This window comes from Sceloporus undulatus, chromosome 6 (assembly GCF_019175285.1).
Source record: "Sceloporus undulatus isolate JIND9_A2432 ecotype Alabama chromosome 6, SceUnd_v1.1, whole genome shotgun sequence".
NCBI lineage: Eukaryota > Metazoa > Chordata > Lepidosauria > Squamata > Phrynosomatidae > Sceloporus > Sceloporus undulatus.
In genome coordinates this window covers 33,529,315-33,554,343 of record NC_056527.1, presented here as the reverse complement: position 1 = coordinate 33,554,343, position 25,029 = coordinate 33,529,315, and the positions used below count along the sequence as shown (strand labels likewise).

The 25,029-nt window shown below is 40.5% G+C and overlaps 1 protein-coding gene across 10 annotated transcripts in view; it reads left to right on the top strand.

Moving 5' to 3' along the window:
* The first annotated feature begins 1,114 nt into the window (after positions 1-1,114).
* ICA1 (islet cell autoantigen 1) overlaps positions 1,115-25,029 on the top strand; it is a 74,045-nt gene continuing 50,130 nt past the window's right edge. For 5 of the 10 annotated variants that reach the window (XM_042474049.1, XM_042474047.1, XM_042474043.1 and 2 more), the window contains exons 1-5: positions 1,115-1,371; positions 13,428-13,466; positions 13,805-13,976; positions 19,857-19,929; positions 21,570-21,693. In XM_042474049.1, coding sequence (XP_042329983.1) covers positions 13,450-13,466; positions 13,805-13,976; positions 19,857-19,929; positions 21,570-21,693 — 386 coding nt within the window. In that variant the 5' untranslated portion in view covers positions 1,115-1,371; positions 13,428-13,449. Of the gene's footprint in view, positions 1,372-1,412; positions 1,513-13,427; positions 13,467-13,804; positions 13,977-19,856; positions 19,930-21,569; positions 21,694-25,029 lie in introns of those variants that run through there. The other 5 variants (XM_042474045.1, XM_042474041.1, XM_042474044.1 and 2 more) reach the window with 4 other exon arrangements.

Genomic DNA, 25,029 nt, shown 5'->3' with positions numbered 1-25,029 from the left:
CAAGTTTTACGTAAGAGTGTTTTTATTGATAATGTTTATATAACTTTGGGATACTTTGGTCAAAGGCTGTAAATAAATAAATGAAATAATAATAGAATAAAACAACATGTAGAAAATCAGCATTTGCAACGGTTACCACCTATCTTTGGTTTCACTGACATTTGGTCCTCGGTCCTTGTCCTTTTTAAAGACTATGGCCCCATACAGACAGGACAAAATAAAGCTGTTTCGGGTCACTTTGGAGGTATGCTGTTTAAATGACACATGCATCTTAAGAGGCCAGAAGCTGCGCCAAAGCTGCGTTCCTTAGGACTGGAGCATGGCTTTGGCATGGCTTCAGACCTTTTAGGAGGCATGCATCATTTAAAGAGCATACCTCCAAAGTGACCCGAAGCAGCTTTATTTGTGCCTGTCTGTTCGGGCCCTAAGACATTTTCCTAAATCCAGTTGATAGTCCCAACTAGAGTTGACCAACTGAATCAACTTTGTTGTTGCTGCTGTATGTTTTCCTGTCATTTCCAATTTATGGTGATCCTAATGTGACTCTAACATGGGGTTTTCTCGCCAAGTTTCTTCAGAGCAGTTTTGCCATTGCCTTCCTCTGAGGCTGAGAGAGTGTGACTTGTGCAAAGTTACCCAGTGTGCTTGATGGCTCAGCAGGGATTTGAACCCTGGTCTCTGGAGTCATAGCCCAATACTCCAACCACTATGTCACGCTGCCTCCTCATGAACCAGGGCGCCCAGATATTATCTTCCCTTTGCAGTAGTACTACTGGGTCTTTAAGCAACACACAACAGGAGGACATCGCAGGAATATTGTGCTTATGTTACGTTTGTTTCATAATGAAGTCTATTAATTAAAAAAGAGAATATATTGTGGTGAATTGTATTTTGTAATTTTTTTTAAAAAGTATATATATATATATATATATGTGTGTGTGTGTGTGTGTGTGAAAGGTGTCATATAAATAAAATGTATTTATTGTTATGATTGCAGTGTGTCTTTTGGATCACTGAGAAGGATAAGGACTAGGAGGGCTAAAAAGTGGGAATGGCTCCAAGCTGCAGCGGCAGCAGCGTCCTTCTGAGGCGGCGGCGGCGGCAGCAGCGTTGGAGCCAGGCCAGGAAGGCACAACAATAGCGGCAGGAAGCTGCTGCTGCTGCTAGGCCTCTGAGGGGAAAGCAAGAGGGAGCCTCTTCCTCCTCCTGGAGGAAACCGGGATGGAGGTGGAGGCGGCGGCGGCGGCGGCGGTGGCCGGAGCTCCTCCCCGCCGGAGGGAGGCGGCGGTGGCATTGTGACGCCCGAGGCCCTGGAACACCTGGAGGCCCCTCAGGCGGAGGAGGGCGGCTCGACCAGGCGGGAGACCTGAGGTAAATTGAGGAGGAGGGAGGGAGGGAGGGAGGCATGGCGGCGCCACCTCGCTCCATGAGGAGCAGCAGGGACTGAGGAGGAGGAGGAGGAGGAGGCAGCAACCGCCACCTTTCCTCCCTTCCTTCCTCTCCTCAGAGAAGGTAGGTCTGGGCTGAGGCGGCCCTTCTCCTCTGGCTCTGCTGCTGGCCAGCTGGAAAAGCAGGTTCTCCTCGGGGAGAACATGGAGGAGGAGGCGGCTCAGGTGCCTAGTCTGTGGACGCAGGGTGGGGCCTCCTTCCTTGCTTGGGCCACTTCCAGGGCTCTCCTTCCCTTTCCCTGAGGAGGAGGAGGAGGAGGATTGGAGCAGATGGGGAATTCGGGGATGGCTGGCTGGCAGGCAGCAGGTGCAGCAGTCGCTTGCTCCAAGGTGACACAGACACGAGAGAGAGAGAGAGACACAGAGGCCACGCTGCTGCGAAGCCGCCTTTGGAGCAGGGCTTTGGTTTGTTTTGTTTTATTTAACGTGTCCCCCCCCCACCTCCCTTTTGCAGCCTAGGTAATGGCTTCCCAAAATGGCACCTCTCCTTCCTCTCCTTTCCCTTCTTCTCCTACTTCCCTCCCCCTTCTTTTCCCCACTCTTCACTCATTCCTGCTTTTCGAGCCCATGTTGCAGCCATAAGCTTTGACATCCTTAAAGCAAATGACAGGACTTGCCCACAAGGATACATTGGGGGATGCTTGCCCCATAGGAGAGGTTTCCCTATGGACAAGTATTCCCCACTGTTTCCCTATGGGCAAGTATTCCCCACTGTTTCCCTATGGGCAAGTATTCCCCAATGATTCTCTGTGGGCAAGTATCCCCCAATGTATCCCTATGGGCAAGTACTGTCATTTGCTTTAGTATGTCCTCTTTTTAGCTTTTATAGGGCCATGTGTTAACATTTTTTCATGTCTTGCAGTTTTTCCAGGAGGTTCTATATGGCTGTGCCCTACATTTTGTGGTGCCTTGTCATCTTTTGTTGTTGTTGTTGTTGTTAGGACATCTAGTCAGCCTGGTTTTGTGTTCCCACAACCACCATCCAGCGTTGGGAGAAGTAATATCTGGCCATCCTGGTTCATGAGGAGCCAGCGCTGGCTGACCAGCAGGTGCATTTCCTCACATCCCCTCCTTATCATCCATTTGGTCATTTGCTGTTTGGTGTCTTTTTAATCATTAACTGGAGCTTCTCTTATTCACAGCCAAGCTGCCTTAGTGATTTTAGAGCAGTGTTGTGTTGTTTGCTTTCAAGTGGTGTCCGATTTATGGCGACCCTAAGGGAAGCCTTGGCAAGTTTCTTCAGAGTGGGTCTGCCATTGCCTCCCTCTGAGGCTGAGAGACTGTGACTGGCTCAAGGCCACCAAGTGGGTTTTCATGGCCAAGCGGATATCCAAACCCTGGTTTCCAGAGTCATAGTTGTACACTCAAACCACTATGTCACACTGAGTTTTTAGAGCAGTACTGTCAAATATTTAAAGCATTTCCAAAAAGAGAGAGGTAGGGTATTTTCTACTTGCTAGGGACTGGGCAGTCTTGGGAGTGTGCACAGTTCACAGGACGACAGCTCTGGCCAGGAAATGTACAGTGATCATCTGTGTTTTGGTTTTTCTGTGTTTGGGTTTAAGAGTTCATACTCTATAGAAGCCTTGTGTGACAGCTGTTGGATGGGAGGTAATATCAAAAAAGAAGGGTAGATAAGTTAACACCAGGGCAGATATGACCACAGGCTAATAATCTTTGCTTCACGCTTCTATATTCAACTGTATCTCCAAGGGCACTGTAGAACGATGACCAGGCCAAAGCCATCCAGTGGCCTTCATAACAGCAGAGGTTTGAACCTTTATTTTAACAAGCCCAGTGAAGTTGTAAAAATGATACTGTCAACCTGCTTGAGGAAATGCCAGTCAAACTGATCCTGGCACTGGTTTCTGACATTTCCAGTGTAGTCTTTGTTGGGGTAGACAGTTGTGGTCCTCTGAATGTTGTTGTTGGTATTCCATAATAAATATATTGCCACTGAGTATAGAGGTTCATCTCAAACCAGCTTCAGGGTGGGTTATGGAGTTGAGACGGCCATGGTCACCTTAGTTGATGATCTCCGTTTGGGCATTGACAGGGGAAGTGTGACCTTGTTGGTGCTCTTGGACATCTCAGCGGCTTTTGATACCATCGACCATGGTATCCTTCTGGAACACCTGAGGGAGTTAGGTATTGGGAGTGCTTTGCTCCAATGGCTCCGTTCCTACCTCTCTGACAGATTCCAGATGGTGAGGCTGGGGGACAGCTGCTCTTCTAAAAGAGAGCTGACATCTGGCATCCCACAGGGTGTCATCCTGTCCTCTATGCTGTTTAACATTTACATGAAACCGCTGGGAGAGATCATCCAGAGACATCCAGCATCCAGATGCTGATGATACTCAAATTCATTCTCGGTGTCTCCAACTGATGCAGTGACTATAAGGATGGCATCTCTCCTCTGGATGCCTGCCTTAGGTCGGTAATGGGCTGGATGAGGGAAAACAAACTCAAGTTGCATCCAGAGAAAACGGAGGTACTTGGGATAGGTTCCCCAAGTTCAGGGATGGAGATTTGTCAACCAGTCCTGGACAGGGGTCACAGTTCCCCTAAAGGACGAAGTTTGTGGTTTGGGGATACTTCTGGATCCATCTCTACAGTTATCATCTCAAGTAGATGCAATGGCCAGAAGTGCCTGGTATCAACTTTGGTTCATACACCAACTGCGTCCCTACCTGGACTGAAAGGACCTTGAAGCAGTGGTACATAATTAATAATAATTTGTTTTATTTCTATACCGCTATTCCAAAGATCATAGCGGTGAACAGCAAGTAAGCTAATTAGCAAGTAAGCTAATTTGCCCTCAACAGTCTGGGTACTCATTTTAGCGACCTCGGAAGGAAGCAAGCCTGAGTCGAGCTTGGGCCCTTTTGCTGGTCTTGAACTCGCAACCTTGTGGTTTTGAGTGAATGGCTGCAGTACAGGCATTTAACCACTGCGCCACCAGGGCTCCTTGCACAGGATTACATGCACTAGTAATCTCTCGTCTTGACTTCTGTAATGCACTTTACATGGGGCTACCTCTGTACCAAGTTCAGAAGCTTCAATTGGTGCAAAATGCGGCAGTCAGATTGGTCACAGGAACAACTAGGTCAGACCATGTAACACCAGTACTAAAATCTCTTCACTGGCTGCTGATTAGCTTCCGGGCGCAGTACAAAGAGTTGGTTATCACCTTTAAAGCCCTATATGGCTTGGGCCTGAATTACTTGAAGGAACTCCTCTCCCTACACAATCCATCCCGCACTTTCAGAACATCCGGGAAGAATTTATTAGACTATCCAAAGACCAGACTAATATCAACTTCCCACAAAGCATTTACCGTCATGGCCCCTAAATTGTGGAATAGCTTATCAGAAGAGTGCTGTAGTTCTCTGATAATTTGGTTTCCCTTTTAATTCCAAATATGTACACAATATTCCAAGCATGGCTGCTTTTGGCCTGCTATGGCAGACTAGGGTTAACGTCCCTACTCTGACATAGTTTTCTCTTTGTAAAATTATTGTTCAGTATATAGTACCACCAATGTAAAAAGTGCATGACAGTCATGTTTTTAGGTAGTTGTTGATAGAACCAAATAAAAACTGTAACACCAAAAATTGTACCTAAAAGTGCCGTCAATCCTTCATGTCCACAGATTCTGCATCCATGGATTCAACCAACCATAGTTTGAAAATACTGATACAAAAAAAAAGTCCAATAAGCAAGCCTTAATCTTGCCATTTTATGTAACATACACCATTTTACTGCATCATTATATATAATGGGACTTCAGCATTCACAGATTTTGGTATCTATGGAGTTCTGGAACCAAATCTCAGTGGATGCTAAGGACTCACTATAATGTGTAAATTATGCTCTGTACTGGCATATGGAGCAACATATTGGATTTTTTTTCCTAGTGAAAATTATAATTTTATCTGTGTCGTAATGCAGTACACTTCCATGGATATTTGTAGGATTTCTCTCCACGCATCCCCTTTCCTATAGTTACAGGCTCAGAAATACTGTCTTATGATATTTCCTTGACGGTTATTGTTGTGTGCCTTCAACTTGTTTCTGACTTATGGCAACCTTATCATGGGGTTTTCTGGGGCTGGGAATTTGTGACTTGCCCAAGGTTACCCAATGGCTTTCAATGGCCAAGCGGGGAATTGAATCCTGATCTCCAGAGCTGTAGTCCAGCACTCAAACCATTACACCATGCTGGCTTGACTATACCACTTTAGAATACAGATAATGGAAATTGTACAATTGAAGTCTTTCTCATATGTAAAAAACAGCAGTAATAACAAACAAAACATGTTATACATAGAAACTAACAAATGGGGGGGGGGGTCCACATTCAGGAAATTATTTACCTAGCAGATAGTCAAGTGTATGATTGACTGCCTGCATTTGTGGAGTGGTACAATGTTTGAAGAGCATATGCTTATAAAATGTCGGTATATGTAGTTTGGCTTTTAATAATAAGCTTATTGAAAACACAAACATCATTTGGTAGGCATGGATATGGGAGTCTCTAGTGTTATCAGGGCTCAGTATCCCAAAACTGTTAACCCTTCCAAAAGGATTTGTACTATTTTCCCATCTCCCTCACTGGGCTTTATTTGATTAAGAATAAATAATGCCTGGTAAGAAGAGATGGGAAAATAGTACAAAGGTAGAAGCTTTTGTAGCCAGCGTGGTGTAGTAGTTTAAGTGTTGAACTAGGACTCCAGGAGACTAAGGTTTTCTGAAGCCACATTGAAACCCCAGCAGCCGCACCATCGGCTCCCTAGGCAGCTGGAGTGCTCATGTCATGACCACATGATATGGCTTCAAGCCAGGATGAAGTGGAAAAAGCTGCTTCTTTTTGAAATGGATTTTCTCTGCATAAGGCACCTAGAGGGCACTTTCCTGCTAGTTTCAAGACATGTGTCATCTAAACGCCACACCTTCAAGTCAGCCTGAAAACACCTCTTTTTGCCTGTCTGTTTAGCCCCTTAGTTATTTTGTTTAAAAATGGATTTGGGCTGCTGTGGCCAGTGTAGAAATATAATTTTCATTACTCTTAAGAGTATGGGGTGGATTATAATTTGAAACTTAATGCACACATCTGAATAAGATCCATTAAAGCAATACAGGCTAGTGATAGTGAGGAGGAAGAGGGAGAGTGAAAAAAAGCAATATGGCAGCACTTTTAAGAACAGCTTTGGAGGCTAACTGGTTTGTATTTTAGCATGATTTTTTGTGGATATAAACCCATTTCTTCAGATGCAGTACAAAGTCGTATTAAAGACCTCAGGTTTAAAGCATAATTATACAGTTGTGGAGACCGGTCAGAATGTAATAGGATCCAGAAAGTTGCAAACCATTTCCTTATTTTTTCTGTGGGCTAGGTGAAGTTGAGAATTTAGGGCAAGGGATATGACTTGCATCTTTCTGGATCGTAGTACATTCTGTTCCACCTGCACACCTGTAAAGTAATGCTTCATACCTGAGGACTTAATACCACTCAGTATTGCATCTGAAGAAGTGGGTTTATATCCATGAAAGATAATTCTAAAATAAAAACCAGCTTGTCTAAGATTGTTTTTATCTTGGTATTGTTTTTATTTTTATTTGTTCTTCACCTCAGGTGCTCTTGTGAACTGAGAGGCAATACAGAAATATTTTAAATAAATAATAATCTTAAAGATGTCACCTTTTTTGTTTCTCTCCTTTCATTCCTCTTGTGCTGCAACAGACTGACATGGCTACGTCTCTGAAATATGCTAGTGAAGCATTGGATATTGTTGAAACTGTCATGAGGGGAGCTGAGGCAATGAGGTTCACTGTATAGGCTTTAGAAAGCCACTAATTCTCAGGCTTAATTGTCTTCATGGATTGTTGTGATAAAATAGGATGACTCAGTTTGTGTATGTCACTGTGATTTACATTGAGGGAAGTGTATTTTACATAGTGGGTGTTACCAGTCTTAATAGAATTCAGGAGCATGTTGCGTGTCCAGGAGAGCCTTGCTAGTTAACCTCAAGCAGTGAATCAATAAAGGAGAAGACAGTTGTAGGCAATCAGGTCCCAAGTTGTTGAGGAGTGAATTGATCAATAAAAGAGAAGACAGCTGCAAGTAATCAGATCCCAAGTTGTTCAGGACTTTATATGTTAACAAGACACCTTAAATCTGGTCCAATAAGAAATAGCCAGAACAATCCCTTTAACTGGAATTGTTATGTGATAGTAGTAGGCTTTTCCACTGAACTAGCCAAAACACTCTGAACCAAAACAGCTTTCAAAGCAGACCACACAGAATGAACTGTACTTCACAACCTTAAGTTACTGATGCTTGACCCTTATAGTCAAGTTCTTCTACTCCCACAGTTAACATACACTGAGCCATTTAACCCACCTGGGTCTCCAGTAACAATGATGGAGGACCTCCCTCACTTGCCTGGTCACTTGATTCTTCAAAGGGAATGAGAAACAGGTAGCCTATTTATGTCCTGAACTAGGGAAGCACTCACCTAAAAGCTCTCAGTCTTGCCAAGAAAATCAGTTTCAGTTTTTTGACCATCGTCCAGCCAAACCTGTATGGTCACACTTGACTTAAATGTGACAAAAGAAATACATACAACAGATTCATGTCCCTTTGCTTCATGGCTCCTGATGGACACTCCAAACAGTTTCATGTAGATGTTGAACAGCATTTGGGGTAATATACTGCTATGGCACCCCTTAGCACAATTGCCAAAGGGTCAGTCTCCGAGTGCTGCTTTTGGAACTGATTTTTTTATATAGGAGGAGATCACCAAAGTATAGCTCCTCAGATCTACTGAACTGGTCCAGAAAGATGCCCAGGACCAATGGATTCAGAAGCCATTGTGAAATTAAACAAGAGGAATATGGTTGCATTCTGTCCCCTTCTCAGAAAAAAACACCCAAACCGATTCAGTCCTGAATCAGGGCCCAAACTCAGATAGAAATGGGTCTGGATTAGGGTGGGTAACAATCTGAGGTTCACATGACCCCCATAAGACCTCAGATGGTTGTGCACCCCACCCCCTTGTTTTTGGGTGATTTTACATCGGGGGGAAAAGCGGCATAAAAATGAAATAAATAAACTTTTTTTTTCATACTCGCAGTGCTCCCCTGTGCCCCTTAGGTTTGGTGGGGGCAAGGTTGCAATGATCCTGCCCCTCTCCAATTTTAGACATAAGAAGGAACATTTTTTCCCCAAAACTGGAAGTAATCTGGTTTTGAAAAGAGCCCCCTGGCCCTAAAACCTGTCCAGGGAGGTCCAACACATAGCAAAATGTTGTGCATCACCTTGGGTCCCATAGTAAGAGAAAGACGGGATGTAAACTAAACAAATAAATAAAATAGAGCTCGCTCTCTCTCTAAGGCATGGTGTCCATGGCAATTTTGATTTTTTAAAAAATAAAATGTGGTTGGTGAGCTCTTGGAAGGCCCTTGGAGCCCAGTGGTACATACAGGTTGCAGTTTACTCACCCCTATCCAGTGTAAGTCAAATGCATCTGCAGCTGCACCAAAACAATTATCCCCAAAAGGTGCATTTCCAAACAAGTGTTAGTTCTCAGTTATAAATAGGTTTATTACAACTGTAAGCTGAATTCTCTGACAAGATGATTGCTGTAAATGTTCAGAAGTATAGTTTATTTCCCCCATATTGGTCATTTTTTGTTTTGTTTTGAGGGCTAGATTCTACCAACTGCTGGTTTTTCCATGTCATTGTCATGCTGCTACACAAACTCTTCAGAACCCATTAATAGGTTTTATACACAGATTTTATGTTATATTATGAGAAATGTTTGTTTAATTGGTCTGTCTTCAACCATTGGTTATTAGTAAATGTGTCAAGGCAGGAGGCTTGGCCAAGGTATTTTGTCACAGTTTAACCTTGAAAGCACTTTTCTAAATTAAATCATGTGGACTGTGGCTAAAAGCTTCACAAACTGCTACGGTCATTGAAATGTTACACTTTCCATCCCTGATAATGCTAATATCAGGAACTGCTCTTCACACTTGCCTAGGCAGCTTTTAGTTAGAAAGGGACTATAAATAACTCACTAATTGAAGCACCATGGAATTCAGTGGGTCTGCTCTAAGTATGACTAACCTTGGATCTAATTCATTATTAAGTGGTTTTTCATCATTCTAGTTTTTAAACAATTGCCATTTCACAGTAAAGGTTATCTTATTTTTAAATTATACTTAGCAAAAGAAAGGTAATGATAACTAAAATCATTTTTTATTATTCTTACAGAGTTAAGGCTTTGAGAATATGTAGCTGTTATTTGACAGTGTTTACTGGTTGGATGACCAATCCTCTTCTTAAAATTAAGTGCATGCTGTAGCTCAAAATATTGTATATACTCATGTATAAGTCTATAAATTTTAGTCAAAAAATTGACCCCAAAAAACTGAATCAACTTATCCAGGGGTCAATGTAATTACTGTATCTTAACTCTTACAAAAAAAGGAACTATCCCTTGATGAAAGGCAAGAGTGTAATCTCTCCTGGAAGCACCCCCCCCCCCGGCTCTCTCCATCCGTCCTTTAAGGTGAGCATAAACAGTTATGCATGCCTGAATTTTATAAGTTCTTTGCCCTGGGTTTTACCCTTGACTTATCCATGGTCATATCAAAATCCATAATTTTGACCCCAAAACTTGCTCTCAAATTATACATGAGGTTGACTTATAGTTGAGTATATACAGTAGCTTACAATGAAACTTTTTTTAAAAAAAATCAAACATGAAAGTTGTAATGAACAAATTTCAACAAATACTTTCAAGAAATACCACTTTAAGTAAAAACAACAATAGTGGAATTTGCAGCACACCATCAAATAGTTTAGAGAAAGCCTTAGGAAAGTACATTATTCTTAACAAGGTACAGTGGTACCTCGGGTTACGAAATTAATTCGTTCCGCGGCTAATTTCGTAACCCGAAAAACCTTCGTAACCTGAATTGCCATAGGCGCTAATGGAAAAAAATAGCTCTCTGCTGCCCTCCGGTGGCGGCCTTTCCATTGAAAATAGCGCCGAGGTTTTTTCGTAACCCGAAAAAACCTTTGTAAGCCGAAACAATAAATCCCTATGGGATTTTTTCGTATCCCGAAAAATTCGTAAGCTGGGTAATTCATATCCCGGGGTACCACTGTATTTAAAAGTACTGTATAAGGAGCCTTTTGTCCACCCAATAACAGTGCATAGACACTTGCTGCTATACAGAAAAGGTTCTATCCCCATTTTTATCACTTTGAAACTTATTAGCACAGGCAGTAACAAAGTCCAGTAACTTCTTTGAGAAAAAAAAGGATGTAGGAACATAGTAAATTGTCTTTGCTGGCTTAGCCCAGGAATGTCTGCTATGACTGGTTCTCCAGATTCTCAGGCAAGGAACTGCTTCCACTGCCTTAAATGTGACTGTACTGCAGTTTGAACAGAAGGTGCTAGGGATTGAACCAGATGCCTTATTCCTTCTTCTATCTATTGTCCAATAGCAGACAACATGCATTGAATAAAAAGGCTCTAGGTTCTTCAGTTACCCAGCTCTCCCCGTTAAAAAAATTGCAAGTAGCAGGCTGGGACAAACCTCAGTAAGCTATGGTGGGTTGTAGCAGAAGGTACAAGACTAAATGACTGATTACTGACTTGGTAGGAGATGCATTTCTTCATCTTTAGCTTCATCTTTGGATTCAAGTTTTTCTTGAATCTGGAGTTACAGTTGGCTCCCCACACACACACACACATTTGCAGCTTTGATGTTTCCGGATTTGGCTATTTGTGGGTTTTGTTAATATGTTTCTTTAGGAATCTCTAGGTCCTCCAACGCAACTCTGTCAGAGGTGATCATAGAGTTGTGCTGGAGAACCAGTTGTACTGTTTTCTATTTTCTTTTTGCTTTTCATTTGATTGATGTGAGCCCTCTTGATTAGAGGCTATATATCTATGGATTAGAGCCCTGGTGGCGCAGTGGTTAAATGCCTGTACTGCAGCCACTCACTCAAAACCATAGGGTTGCGAGTTCAATACCAGTGAAGGACTCAAGCTTGACTCAGGCTTGCATCCTTCCAAGGTCGCTAAAATGAGTACCCAGATTGTTGGGGGCAATTAGCTTACAGTTGTAAACCGCTTAGACACTGTTAGTTCAGTGTGAAGTGGTATATAAATGAAGCTATTTTTTCCAACTTGTAAACCAAGTTCTGTCTATGTATAGTTTAGTGCTCCCACAGAGGTCTTATCCATCATTGCAGAAAAATTAGTGCTAGTTCTGCACTAATGTTTTCATCAATATCAATTTATGACCTTAGTGCAGTCACAAGGAGTCCATAAGGATGGATGAAATTGCGTGTACATGTTTACTGCAGAAATTGACATGAGTATGCACAAGTGGTTTAGTTACTGGAAATGTGTGATATCAGATTATTGTATGTTATTTTTTTTTAAAAAATGAGTGTATATCATATTGGTATTTTTGCAAAGCTATTTTTCACTGAGATATGCTTCTCAAAGAGGTGTGTTTGGTTGCAATTATTTGTTGGCATTATGTGTGATCATAAGCCTGCCTTTTCTACCTTTTGTTAGTGGTGTTGGAGCCAACAGAAATTTTACATAGAGACCTGTCTCAATATCAGGTCAGTTATTTGCCAATTAGGTATAGCCCAGTACTACCTACCAGTACTCTGAGTATTAGCAACTTTTTCACAGTCAAGTAGAGTTTGCTTCTCCATAACCTAGTACCTTATCCTTTAAACTAGGTGTGCCAGGGACTTAACAAGGGACCTTCTACATGCATAGCATGTATTTTCCCACTAATCTGTAGTCTTTTCACAAATGTTCCAGCTTGATAATAGAATATGTTGACGCTCTACGTTCATTGTTTGGTTTGTTATGTTTTTCAGCATTTCCAACTGCAACTGGACCCCCCTCCCCTCTCTGTTATCTTTATATTTACTTTTTTCTTCCCTCTTTTTTGACCATCCCCCCTGGCAAAATTTAGATGATATGCTCCTTTAGGGTGGGACTGCCTGTCTTTTGCCTATTTTATTCTGTCAATTCCCATGAATACTGATGGCATTACAGAAAAAGTAACAATGGCAAAGTTGTATTTGACGCACTAGAGTACCAAATCTAGTGTACCTAGCATGTGTGAAGCATAACCTACATATTGGGAGAGTGGGCTCGGTATGATAAAATGTTCAATGCAGCTTTGGAGTCTTTCTGTTTCCATCATATTGGACAATTCGTGTTATATTTTTTGCCGACAGAGTGCACCCATGTGCATAAAACACGATAGAAGAAGCAGACTCAAAGCTCTCCAAGGACTAATAAATTTGACAGAATTGTCCATAGAGAAAGGATGATTTTCCCATTTAAGCTTATTATGAATAGTAGTTGCTTAAGTCCTCTGATAACAAATTGTCTAAAAATCTCAGGGAGCCAATACACCTTCTAGCTGATGTGTGTTCTCTTTTCAGGTAAGTTTCCATACAGAAAAGGACTTGGGAATTGAATTATTGCTAACAGTAAAATCTTATTACCCTAAAACCATACTTTCACTTTTTGGTAGAAACTGCATCCAGATTTTAAGTTTACCACTTTGGAGAGAGAGGAAATTTGATGTGGCCAGGTGACAGAACTGTACTACGTTAGAGTATATGTTTCCAGTGAGCCCTGAAAAACTTTGTGTTTTTTTGTGTGGAATGACCTGTTGTCCTAGAGTAATACAAATCAGGCTTTCAGGGGCTATAATGCAGATTCTGTAAGCATGTGTTTCCTTGCATGCTTAGTGCTATGCCACTTTTGTATTTTGTAGGATAAGCCTAAAGTGCCATGAACATTTTTGATTTGGTTATTTGATGTGGTTTGATTTGTAGATACGTGTATACTCCCACTTCAGAAGCATGGAATGGCTAATAGAAGTAATCCTTTTAATTGTGTATTTTTTCTTAATTCTTAGGGTTTGAAGAAAATAGCAAAACATGGATGGCCACAAATAGTAAGTGATCGTCTCTCTCTCTCTCTCTCTCTCTGTGTGTGTGTGTGTGTGTTTGTGAATCAGTAGCACCCAGGGAGTTGTGTCCTAGTATTTCATAAATGTATTCAAGATAGAAGCGCAAAGCCAATAGCCATTCAAAGCTATACGTTTGGACAGAAAATTTGTGGAAGTAGATGCTTCCACAGATGAGAGAATGAAAGTTAGTATAAAACAGTATAAACTGGAGTTTAAGGAATTTAAATATCTACAGATGCTGAATCAAATGTAATTTATCAGATTTTTGTATGATTTAAGTTTGCCTCTTAAGTTTTAAATGAACTGGGTTTTTTGCCTCCTAGCAGTTATTCAAGGGAATTTTATGATCGGTATGCCCAAGGCCAAGAAAAGTCTGTGGTCAATAAAATGCAGCAGAAATACTGGAAAACAAAACAAACTCTTATCAAAGTCACGGGAAAGAAAGAGGATGAACATGTAGTGGCCTCAGATGCAGATTTGGATGCAAAATTGGAGGTATGTATGCTAGCCTGGACCTTTCCTCGCTAAAAAGAAAGATGTTTAAAGTGATGCTCAGACTTCAGATGGGATCCAAAATGCTACAGCTATACAGAAGTTTTTCAACTTGATGGAACCTCCCCTTCACATCTGTCCCAAAGGAAGAGGGAGATCAGCAAATAGCTACACACACCCATTGGATAAATTACGTTCCTGATTGGGTTGTAAAAATAAAACAATATCCTGAGTACCTTGGAGTAAATACAAGTCTTGTTGGCAGATAAATCAATTGACTATGCATAATACTGCATTCATACAGGACTGTAGCCAAAGGGTCAGTTCTAGGTTCTTAGTCATTGCCTTTTGATCTATTAGATGGGTCAAGGTTGATGTGTTTTTCTTTTTAAAATATGCTCCAGTCGTTAAATTGCAGAATTAAAATTGTTGTGCAGTGTTAAAAGATAAAAGAAGACCTAATTGTCCCCTCAACAGTCCCTTTTCAAAAAAATAAATCATAGCATATGTGTAAACTGGATAAAACCAGTCAGGTCTCAAAGTCCTTAATTAAAAAAAAAAAACATGTTTTGACAGTGCCAGAAAGGCATCAGTCAGGCCTCTGAGGAAGGTATTCCATGACCATGGTGCCACAGCAGAGGAAGCCCTTTCCCATGTCCTCCCACAATGTATTGCTCCCACTGATGGGACGTAGAAGAGTACTCCTCCAACAGACCTCAGTTCTCAGGCAGGCATATATAAGGAGATATGTTCCCTCAGATATTGAAGTCCCAAGACATTTAGGACTTCAGATATTATCACCAGCACTTGAATACAGATCAGAAGTATATGGCAGCCAGTAAATTTTTTAAATTGGTGTTTTATGGTTCCCAGTTAACAGCTTCACTCAGGGACGTAGCCAGGATTTTAGGAAGGGGGGGTCCAGACTAAGTGCCACCATTATAATGGGTCTTGGGCGCGGCGACGTAGCAGCACACACCATTCATTTTTCTAATGGAAGGCGGGGTCCGGACCCCAAGAACCCTCCTCCTTGGCTACGTCCCTGCTTCACTCCCAGCATTGCCGCCTAAAAGGCTCTCAGGAGGTCGCTAGGGCTACAAGTGATATTTCTCTGAGAACTTGAGCAATTGCCAGAGTGGAGATGGTGGATGGGTCTAGTTTTATAGCTTCAGATGCTTAAAGAGTGGGAGAGCAAGCAACCGGGGGTGGCTGTCTTCCTCTTACTTTGGTTATGTGGTAGTTAGTTGGCCATTGTGTGTTGCAATATCCATGATGAGATCTGATCCAGTATAGGCGGTTCTTATAGTCATTAATAATGATGGAATCTTCTCCAGATTCTGCAGAGTCTTTTCCAGTACTTTTTCTACATAAGCACCATTTAGCCTACTGAGCCCATTTAACATAGGCTGAGTCACACAAGATGCTTTTTGTCTACACAGTAAAGACCTTACTGTGCAAATTTGATGCTGATGTGAGTTAGCAAGTTGGATGCAAAAAAAGTCTGCTCCAGTCAGCCTGAATTAAGTTACTGTACTTTGCCTGGGTGAATTCATTCAAGAAACAGAATGTGGTATAAATCTTCAAAGTAATCTGAATTTGCATGTGTAAATGTCTTCTGCTGTGTCCATATCAATTACAGGTAATTGCTAATCAAGATATGAAAGCAGTTTATAAAACTGGTACACTGGGCACTTTGACCCCCTTCGCTTGCTCAAAATCCAGCAAAATCTGCCTTTTGAATTAACATCTCCTTTTCCTGTTCTGCTTTTTATCCATGTAATTCACTTTTGAAATCTGGATTCTGAGAGTAGGTTATTGTGTGCCTTTTAAACTACTTCATATGTTGATTCCTAGTGTAAGCCTAAATTGTGTTTATGTGTACACAATATGTTTCATAGTATGCTTTGTGTGCCCTATACTCATAAAAAATATGTACAGTGGATAGCAAACCCAAATGTAATACGCAAAACAGTCCTAAGATGTTTCCTAAGGAACTTTCACATTTTTAGTATGAAGGAGACTCTATCATTCTGCTCTTTCCTGTTTTTCCAGTGGCTTTGACCTCTCAGCTAGAGCTAACACTGAGAGCTTTCAAATAAATAGGCTCTTTGCTCCCTCTTGCTAAAGTTTTCTGTGACAGAATTTAAGAGCCCTGTCCATATATATAGTTAACATCAAGGTCTTTTGTAGGTCATACTAAAATAAACTATTACCTACTTGCCCTAAAACTGCTGATATGATACGGTATGGATGGCAGTAGAACTCTTAAGAACCTTTGTTGAGTTATTGGATTAAGGAGAGAAATGCTTTCCATAGACGAAAAATCCAAATGATTTCTTTCTTTCTTTCTTTCTTTCTTTCTTTCTTTCTTTCTGCTCCTGTGATCAGTCATATGTAGCACTTGCTTCTGAAAATGAATGTACATGCCCATTAGACAAATCAGTTTAATCAGACCTTGTCATATGCCTTGTCATGGCTGCATGTGTGATTTTGTGTATGAGACAGAAATGTTATGTTAACCCTAGGCTAGGGTGAAGACTGATTATACCTGAGGTACTCCATGTATTGTTGGTTTTTGTTAACTGCCATCAAGTTGATCCTGACTCATGGTGACCCTGTGAATGAGATATCTCCAAGATTCCCTGTCCTCCATTGCTCTGCTTAGGTCCTATAAATTCATACTTGTAACCTCAATAGAGTCCAGCCATCTAGTATGCGGACATCCTCTCTTTCTGTATCCCTCCACCTTTCCCAGCATTCTTGTCTTTTCCAATGAGTCATGCCTTCTCATGATATGGCCAAAGTATGATACTCTCATTTTAATCATCTTGGCTTCCAGGGAGATTGCTGGCTTGACTTGTTTAAGGACCCATTTGTTTTTCTTTTTGGCTGTCCATGTTTTATGTTCACTTGTATACCTTTACATTTTAGGATCTCTTCTAGTCTTTTAATGGATGCTCTCCCCATTTCCAGTCTTCTGCTAATTTCTTGACTGCAGTCCCTGTTTTGATATACCATATATACATAAGTTGAAAAATGTATGTCAAAAAATTGACGCAAAAAACCTGGGTCGCCAAGGTCTGTACAGTAATGCTGCTAGAAAAAATGATGGCAGTGGCTGTTTGGGGTTTCTAGGCCATGTCAGTGAGAGCTGCACCTAGCTTTGGCCCCTTCTCCTCTGCCCAACTTTGGATGCTTGTCCCTCAAGGCTCCTTTGCCACCCGGCTTTCTCCTGAGGAGAGAGCCAGACTACAGAGGAGGAGCTCAAGGCTTCCTGGCCACCTGGCTTTCTTCCAAGGAGAGCAGACTGTGAAGAAGGAGGAAAAGGGGTGAATGCACTCCTTCTGTTTTCTCATACTGCCTCTGCCCGGCTATCCCTCAACTGTCCTGTGTGGGTGGGAGTCTGCCCCACTACTGCTGCCACTAGACCTTGGAAAGGCCAGCTGGGCAGCAGCCAACTGGAGAGGGGGAACAGGTGAGCGAGGTGGGAGGGCAGGGGCGGGGCAGGCCATTGCTGCTGCCCCCGCAGCCCCCCCACACCAGGTTATACCAAGGTTCATGACAGCACCGCTGGAGAAGCAGGCAAAACATGAGAAACCATCTGCCCATCCATTCATGGTTTCTTGTCTTTTGCCTGCCTTTACCAGCTCCTTCACCACCCGTCTGCCCACTCTGGGGTGTTTGCAACAGGCCCACTTGTCTCTTTTTCTTCCCTCCCTCCACCTTTTGTGTGGAGATAAGTAGGTTGGCTGCAGACAAACGAAGGTAGGTGGATGGGTGGTGAAATAGAACCATGCTGAGCCCCGATGTTTTACCCTCAACTTATCTATGGGTCATGCAAAATTCTGTAATTGTGTTCCCAAAGCCTGCCCTCAACTTATATGTGAGGTTGACTGATAGTCATGTGTATGCGATATGTTTGATCCAAGGTTCAGGAACATTTTCACTATTTCATTTTCCTCATTGTCTGGGTTGAATTTGTGCAGATCCTCCATGGTCATTATTTTTGTTTTCTTTATGTTCAGCCTTTGCGCTTTCCTCCTTGATCTTCCATACCTGTTGATATTCCTTCCTCCTATCTTCACTCCTCCTTCTTCTGTGTCCAATCCTGCTCTTTGTATATTTTTGGAAACAAGCTGAACAGATAGGGTGAAAGGATACCAGGTTGCCTGACCTCTTTACCAATTGGGAACCATTCTGTTTCTCTATGTTCTGTTCTAAGAGTAGGATCTTGTCCTAAGTACAGATTCCTCGTCAAGACTATCAGATGTGTTGGCACTTCCATGTCTTTAAGGGCGTTTCTTGGCCTTTCATGATCTATGCAGGCAAATACAGTACATGCAATTTTTCTTTTGGAGTTCTTTGACATGCTCCAGTAGCCATTGGATGTTTGCTATGTGGTCCCTAGTGCCTCTAACTTTTCTGAACCCCGCTTGCACCTCTGGGATTTTTCTCTTCATGTATGGTTGGAGTCTATGCTGCATAATTTTGCTTGCATGGAAAATTAATACTTTGATGCTATAGTTGCTGCAGTCTTTTGTTTCTCCTTTTTTGTGGATGGGGATGTATACTGATCATTTCCAGTCTGTTGGCCAGTGTTTTGTTTTCTATATTTGTTGACATATTTTAGTTAACACTAGAGTTGATTCTGTCTGTGTTGATTGTAGCAGTTCTATTGGAATATCATCTGTGATTTATTTTTCCCGATTTCTCTTATCTCAGCTTCCACACACTTTTTAAAATTTGGGATTAGTCTTCATATGGCTCATCGTTCCATGTGTCTTTCATTTTTTTTAATCTCTTTTATCTAACTCTTATGCATATGGCATCCAACATCTTTTTATTTCTTCCTGGTCTTGGATTTTGTTCTTTTTATTGTCATAAAGCATCCCAGCTCTTCGTTTGAACTTCCATTTGATTTCCAGGATCTTGTGGAAGAAGTCTCTCATTCTTCCTTTCTTGTTGTTGTCTTCTATTTCTCTGCATTGATCGTTGTGATAGTTGTCTTTGTCCTTTTGTACTAGTCATTATACAGTTGTATTCATGATTCTGAATTTGTTCCTTTCTTTTGTTTTGCTTTCTTTCCTTTACTGCTTGAAGTGTTTTGTTTGTTTTTTCAATTGTTTCATCTGTTGTTTCTTCTCTTTCTTTTTGGTCACTGAAGTGTCTGTCTACATTCCTCCCTTATTATGTCCCTGGCATCTGACCATTGTTCTTCTGGTTCTTGGTCAGTTATGTTTAATAGTGCAAATCTGTTTGTTATATTGTGAGTAAATTGTGTTGAGATATTGCTGAGATCATATTTTGGTATGACTACTGGTTTGGATTTCTTCTTCAGGTTTACTCTTCTTTTTCAAATAAGTAGTTCATGATCTGTTGCATAGTCAGCACCTGGTCTAGTCTTGACTAGCAGAATGTAGCTTCTCCATCTTTTGCTTCTGATTATATAATCTATTCTGTTTGGTTTTTGAGTTGGCCATCTGGTGATGTCCATGTAATATAGTCTTCTTTCTGGTTGTATGAAAAAGGTGTTTGCAATGAATAGATTGTTGGTGTCACAAAAATCTATCAGATTCTCGCTTGCTTTATTTCTTTTGCCTAATTCGAATCTTCCTACTGTTTTTCATTCTTCTTTGCTTCCTACTTTGACATTCCAGTCGCCTATGATCAGCTTGTCGCCCTGTGTTGGTGTGATAATCAATTTCTTCCTGGACTCCTTCATAGAATCTCTCAGTTTCTTCCTCCTCTGTCTCTGTGGCAGAGATATACAGTATACAGAGGTGTATACTGAGGTATATTGTTCATACAGAACCTTTGATTAATATGTTATTATCATAGGGAAAAGTGTTCTCTTTTATATGTTGTTTGCATTATATATTTCAGCTGTTCCATTCAATTCAGAGGACATGCATGGATTTACTTAAAGCAATTGAACTATATCAAAAAAGGATTTGTTGTAAGTATTTTTAGTTGTGATAAGCTTCATATACCTTTATTTCAGCTTAATGGTACAAATCCTTTGAGTGTCTTCTCCATGTAGTAGTGCTTGCTCCCAGAGCAGAGCTTGGAAATTATAATTTTGGAGGCTACCTCTTCTGTAATATGGTCATGTTGGCTGGGTAATTCTGGAATTAAAATTACAGAGAATACTTTTTCCATGCTTAGGTATATGTGTATGGTTGAGTCTTGATCAGTGATAAAATAACATAAATTCTGAAGCATCTTGAAGCCTTAACAAGATTTCAAGTTGACACTAAAACTATTATCAACTTAAGATTTAAAGCTAATCATTTTAATATGACAGAAACACTATGATTAAGGAGAATGTAACAATTATAACATCAGGGGGAGGAGGATTATCCAGTCTTGGGAATTCTTGGTATTTTCATTTACAGCTCCCATAATCCCTGACCATTAGCCATGGCAGCTGTAATCCAAAACATTTGTAGAGTACCAGGCTACCTATCCTTAACAAAACTTGATAATGAGACAGGTCCATACTCTTATGTTACAGAGTACACATTACATGTTGGCTGACAGTTCGTTTTTTTCTAAAGGAAAAGCATAAAAGCTTTAAAAGCTGGTTTGGTTGTAGCAGCTCAAGAAGCAGCAATTTAGTCCACCTTCTTCATGTTGCATACCCTCTCAGTTTTCCACCACCAAGCTGCTTTCTTATTTAAGTAGGAAAAGAATAAGGGAGAGGCATATATTTTGCTGTTCATGTATGCCCTGTGTAACCTTTGATTGGTCCTTCACATTTGTTATTGTAGGTACTTCTGGCCTTAAGTCCTGATCTGATCCTATGGTGCTTTAAAAACAAAATAAAACAAAACAGGACCAGTGCATTAAATGCTTTTTAATTTAAATAAAATCCTTTAGAATTAAACATTATGAAAAAGAAAGCTCTTGTGCAAATATTCATATGTGTGTGTTGTTGTTGTGTGGCTTCAACTTGTTTCCAACATATGCCGAACTTATCATGGAGCTTTCTTGGCAAGATTTATTCAGAGGAGGTTTGTCATTGCCTTCCTCTGCAGCTGAGAGAGTGTAACATGCCCAAGGTGGGTTTCATGGCCAAAGTGGTGTTCAGAGTTGCAATCCAGCACTCAAACCACTATGTCACACTGGCTCTAAATATTTATATAGTAGGAATATAATTAAAGGGCAAGGTGCCTTAAGTTTTTAAAACCAGATTTCAGTTCACTAGGTAAATGTCTTGTCACCTGAGAATTAGACTCAAGGAGTTGAAAGAGAATCCGAAACAATCAAGGTAAATTCTCGGTACTGTAGGCAGGCCACAGTAGTCTGACCCACCAAGCTTATACCATTGTTCAAGCAGCAGCAACAAAAAGAACTGCTGTTTCCTTTTCATTATAGAGGTCATCTTGCAGTTCTTATATTGCACTAAGCCTACAAATGGATGTGCCAAAGTGGTTCTGATCTTCTGTTTCATAAGTGCAGGAAGTGCAGGAAGATTCATTTGAAATTGCTGGTGTGTTTATGTACATGCCTGCTTTTTGTTTCTTCTGATATTACCATTTTTGACAAAAAATATGTAAAGCTTACTTGTGTACGATTTTCTCTTTGTTTCATCAGTTCTTTCTCAGGAAGAAAATGAATTAGGAAAATTTCTCAGATCCCAAGGTTCTCAGGATAAAACCAGAGCAGGAAAGATGATGCAAGCCACAGGGAAAGCCCTTTGCTTTTCTTCTCAGCAAAGGTATGTTAAACTATGTGGACTTCATTATTGAGACCTCATGTCTGAAGTAGCTTGTAATAGCCCTGCTGTGTCTTTTAATACAAGACCACATGAGTTTTCCAGCTTTCTTCTTCCCCAGTCCCTCCAAATCTCCTATGAAAAGAAATAAGAAGAGGCACCTGGTAGCTTGATCAACAAGAGCACCTTGGCTATACTTTCAACATGCTCTATGAGCCTGTGGGGTTTGAATCTATTTATTTCATTATATCTAGCCCTCCCTCCAAGGAATAAAAAGCAGCTTACTTTGTTTTATTGTGACTAGGATCCTGTTAGTAGGTTGAACTGAAAGGACTGATCAAGGAATGGTTTAAAATAAGACCAAGACAGATGAACAAAGGGCTTAAGAAAAGGAATAGAGACCATGAGGCAAACAAGGCACACAGAAGATTAAGAACTTAGGCAACAACTGGTCATTTCTTTTTCCTTTTCCTTTTAATTTCTTTTCTCCGAAAATACTGGATTATATTTGAGAGGATAAATTCCTGGCCTCCTTTTACAGTACCACCTTGTATGCTCATTTCATACTTTATTTGATAGTATTAAAGGGGGCACTCAAATGATGCCTGACCAACAATTTTTTAAATATTATATATATAAAAAATGTATAATGTATAAAATGTATAATATAAAAATGTATAATATATATATATATATATATATATATATATATATATATATATTAAAATGTATGTATAAAACCTCAAACAAAATGGGATCTTCTGCATTTTCCCTCTCTTCTGTCTGATAAATAACAAAATAAAACTTTTTAAACATAATGCATTGCACGCAAAGTATAATTATCCTACATATCTTCTACACAAAGGACCATAAAAGTTCATATTAGAAAGATAAAGCCATTTAATTCCTTTTTTTAAAAAAAAAAATCTTAATAACAAAACAAATATTGTCAGAGCATGCCCCTTCCCTTTCAGAGCATTGTTTTCCTCCTCCTTCTCCTTGACTTTGGAAGATTCTAGAAACTGCTGATTTTTCTCTGAGTCTTTCTTTGCACCTGAGATTTTGGTCTCAAGATGTAACCTCTGTCTAATATACTGCAGAGTATCAGCATTGCAGGAGAAGAGAAATGCTAACACCACCCTGCACGTTCTACATTAGGTTTTCTACATGCAGCTATTAACTTGTCTCTCCCATTGGTTTCCTCTCTTTTCCCCCTTGACTTCTTGTGTATGTGTGAACAACTGATGTTTTCTAAGAGGGAGGAACAGAGACTTAAGGGAAGGAATAGAAACCACAAGGTATACAAATCAAGACAGACAAAAGGTTAAGAATTTGGCCAAGCAACAGCCAATGTGTTCCTCATCTTGGAAATCAGGCAAAAGAGGTATGTGAGGAGGCACTAGGCCCTTAAATAGCCTCCTGCTCTCTCCTACACATGATCCCACTTCTCCCTGTGGGTCTCCTTTCATGGAGGCCAACAAAGTACCCCCTCCTGCACAGCCCTATTCACCACTCGGCTTGGCGACCAAAGCTCTCTTCCAATCTTCTCTGTTATGCAATCCAGTCTGCTTATCTGTTTCCTGAATGTTCTGTATTGCTTTCTCATTTATAGTGCTAGGAGAAAAGACAGAAACCAGGAAATACTTCATTCTTTTTTTCCCCTTTTTTCCTTTCCCCCCCCTTTTTTTGTGATAGTGAGAGCAAATAAAATAGAAGGCAGAACCTTATAGCTCCTCATTTCCAGCTTTACATTCTGACAAAGAGGGTTGAGTATCTTGAGATCTAGGAGTTGTTGCCTAAGAGTAATTCTAGGTAGTGTAGGGGAGAACTTCCCTGTCTTTATACACAGCATTAAACTTAAACATTAGTCTTCTGATTTGGATAATAGCCTGTTTGTACTAGACTTGGAATCAGGCATTGTACAAAACCACACCACTGTTACTGTTTCTCAGCCGGTCCCAGATTTCCCACATCTAGAGAGTATTGCCAGTAGTACAGACTGGTAAAGGTGGTATACAGTTCTGAGATATTCTGTTGAGGACTTATTGTATATACTCATGTATAACTAGAAATTTTAGTTTTAAAAAATCGATCTCTAAAACCTGTGTCAACTTATCCATGGGACAATAGTGTACATTAACACTTTTCAAAAAAGGAATTGTTCCCTTCTGTAAGTAGAGTGACAGAAAGTAAGAGCTTAGTTCATCTGAGGAGAACCTAAAAGAACCAACCCCACCCCACAACTCTCTCACTGCTCCTTTAAGGGAAAGCGCCAGATTGCTGCCACGACTATTTTTCTGTCCAGATATCCAAAAAGGCTAGAAGCAGCACCACAGCAGAGATGGCAGAGGTGGTCAGTGACTGTTTTAGGTTCTTCTGGGAAAGACTAAGTTCTTGCCTTTAACCACTCTATTTACAGAAGGGAAGTAGTGATAAGGAAGTGGGCTCTGAAGGATTTCTATAAGGCATTTGTGTATGTTTGTCAGCTTTTCTAGGTTAAAATCAGGCAAAGGTATCACATTAAAGTTAAAGGCTGTCATTACTGCTAATATAACCATAGTCGCTCTTTGCTTTGCTTTGCCTTTACATCCTTTTTGGTATGTGTATGTTTTCTTAGCCCCACCCACTCTGGCCACCTCCCCAGTACCTCACACAGCAACCATTTACTGTATTTCTCTCCTTATCTAGCCAGCCTTTACCATGAGCACAAACAGTTATGCTCACCAGAATTTTGTAAGTTCTTCTACATCATTATCCTTTGCTTCAGCATTTATATCCTTTGCTATATCCCCCCTAATTTTTACCCTCAACTTATCCCCAGGTCATAACAAAATACATTTAAATACAGTAGATCAAACAAGCATGCCTTTAATAACTGATAAAATAAAGCCTATGAGTTTGTCTGTGTTATGTTCTGTCATTCGTGCTCTTACTTGTGAAGTCTAAGCATCCTGTTCAATGCAGCAGAACTTTTCAGAACCTGTATTTAGCATTTTTCTCTCAGAATTATAAAAAAAAAAAAGTAAAAAAGCAACAACAAAAGAACACTGGAAAAATATTTCGGGTCAGATAGATTAACTGTGTCAATACTAAAAAAAATGGTGTGTTGTCAGATGTATGAAGTTACTGTCTATTACTGATGCTTTGTTGTTTTATTGTTGTTGTTTATTTGCTTTGTACTTTCTTTATTGTTGTAACCCGCTCTGATTCCTGGTGATTGGGCGGGCTATAAATAAATCATCATCATCATCATCATCATCATCATCATCATTATTATTATTATGATGAAATGAATGTTGAAAAGATTTCTGGGTATTCTACTTTGTGTTGGGACTTGGC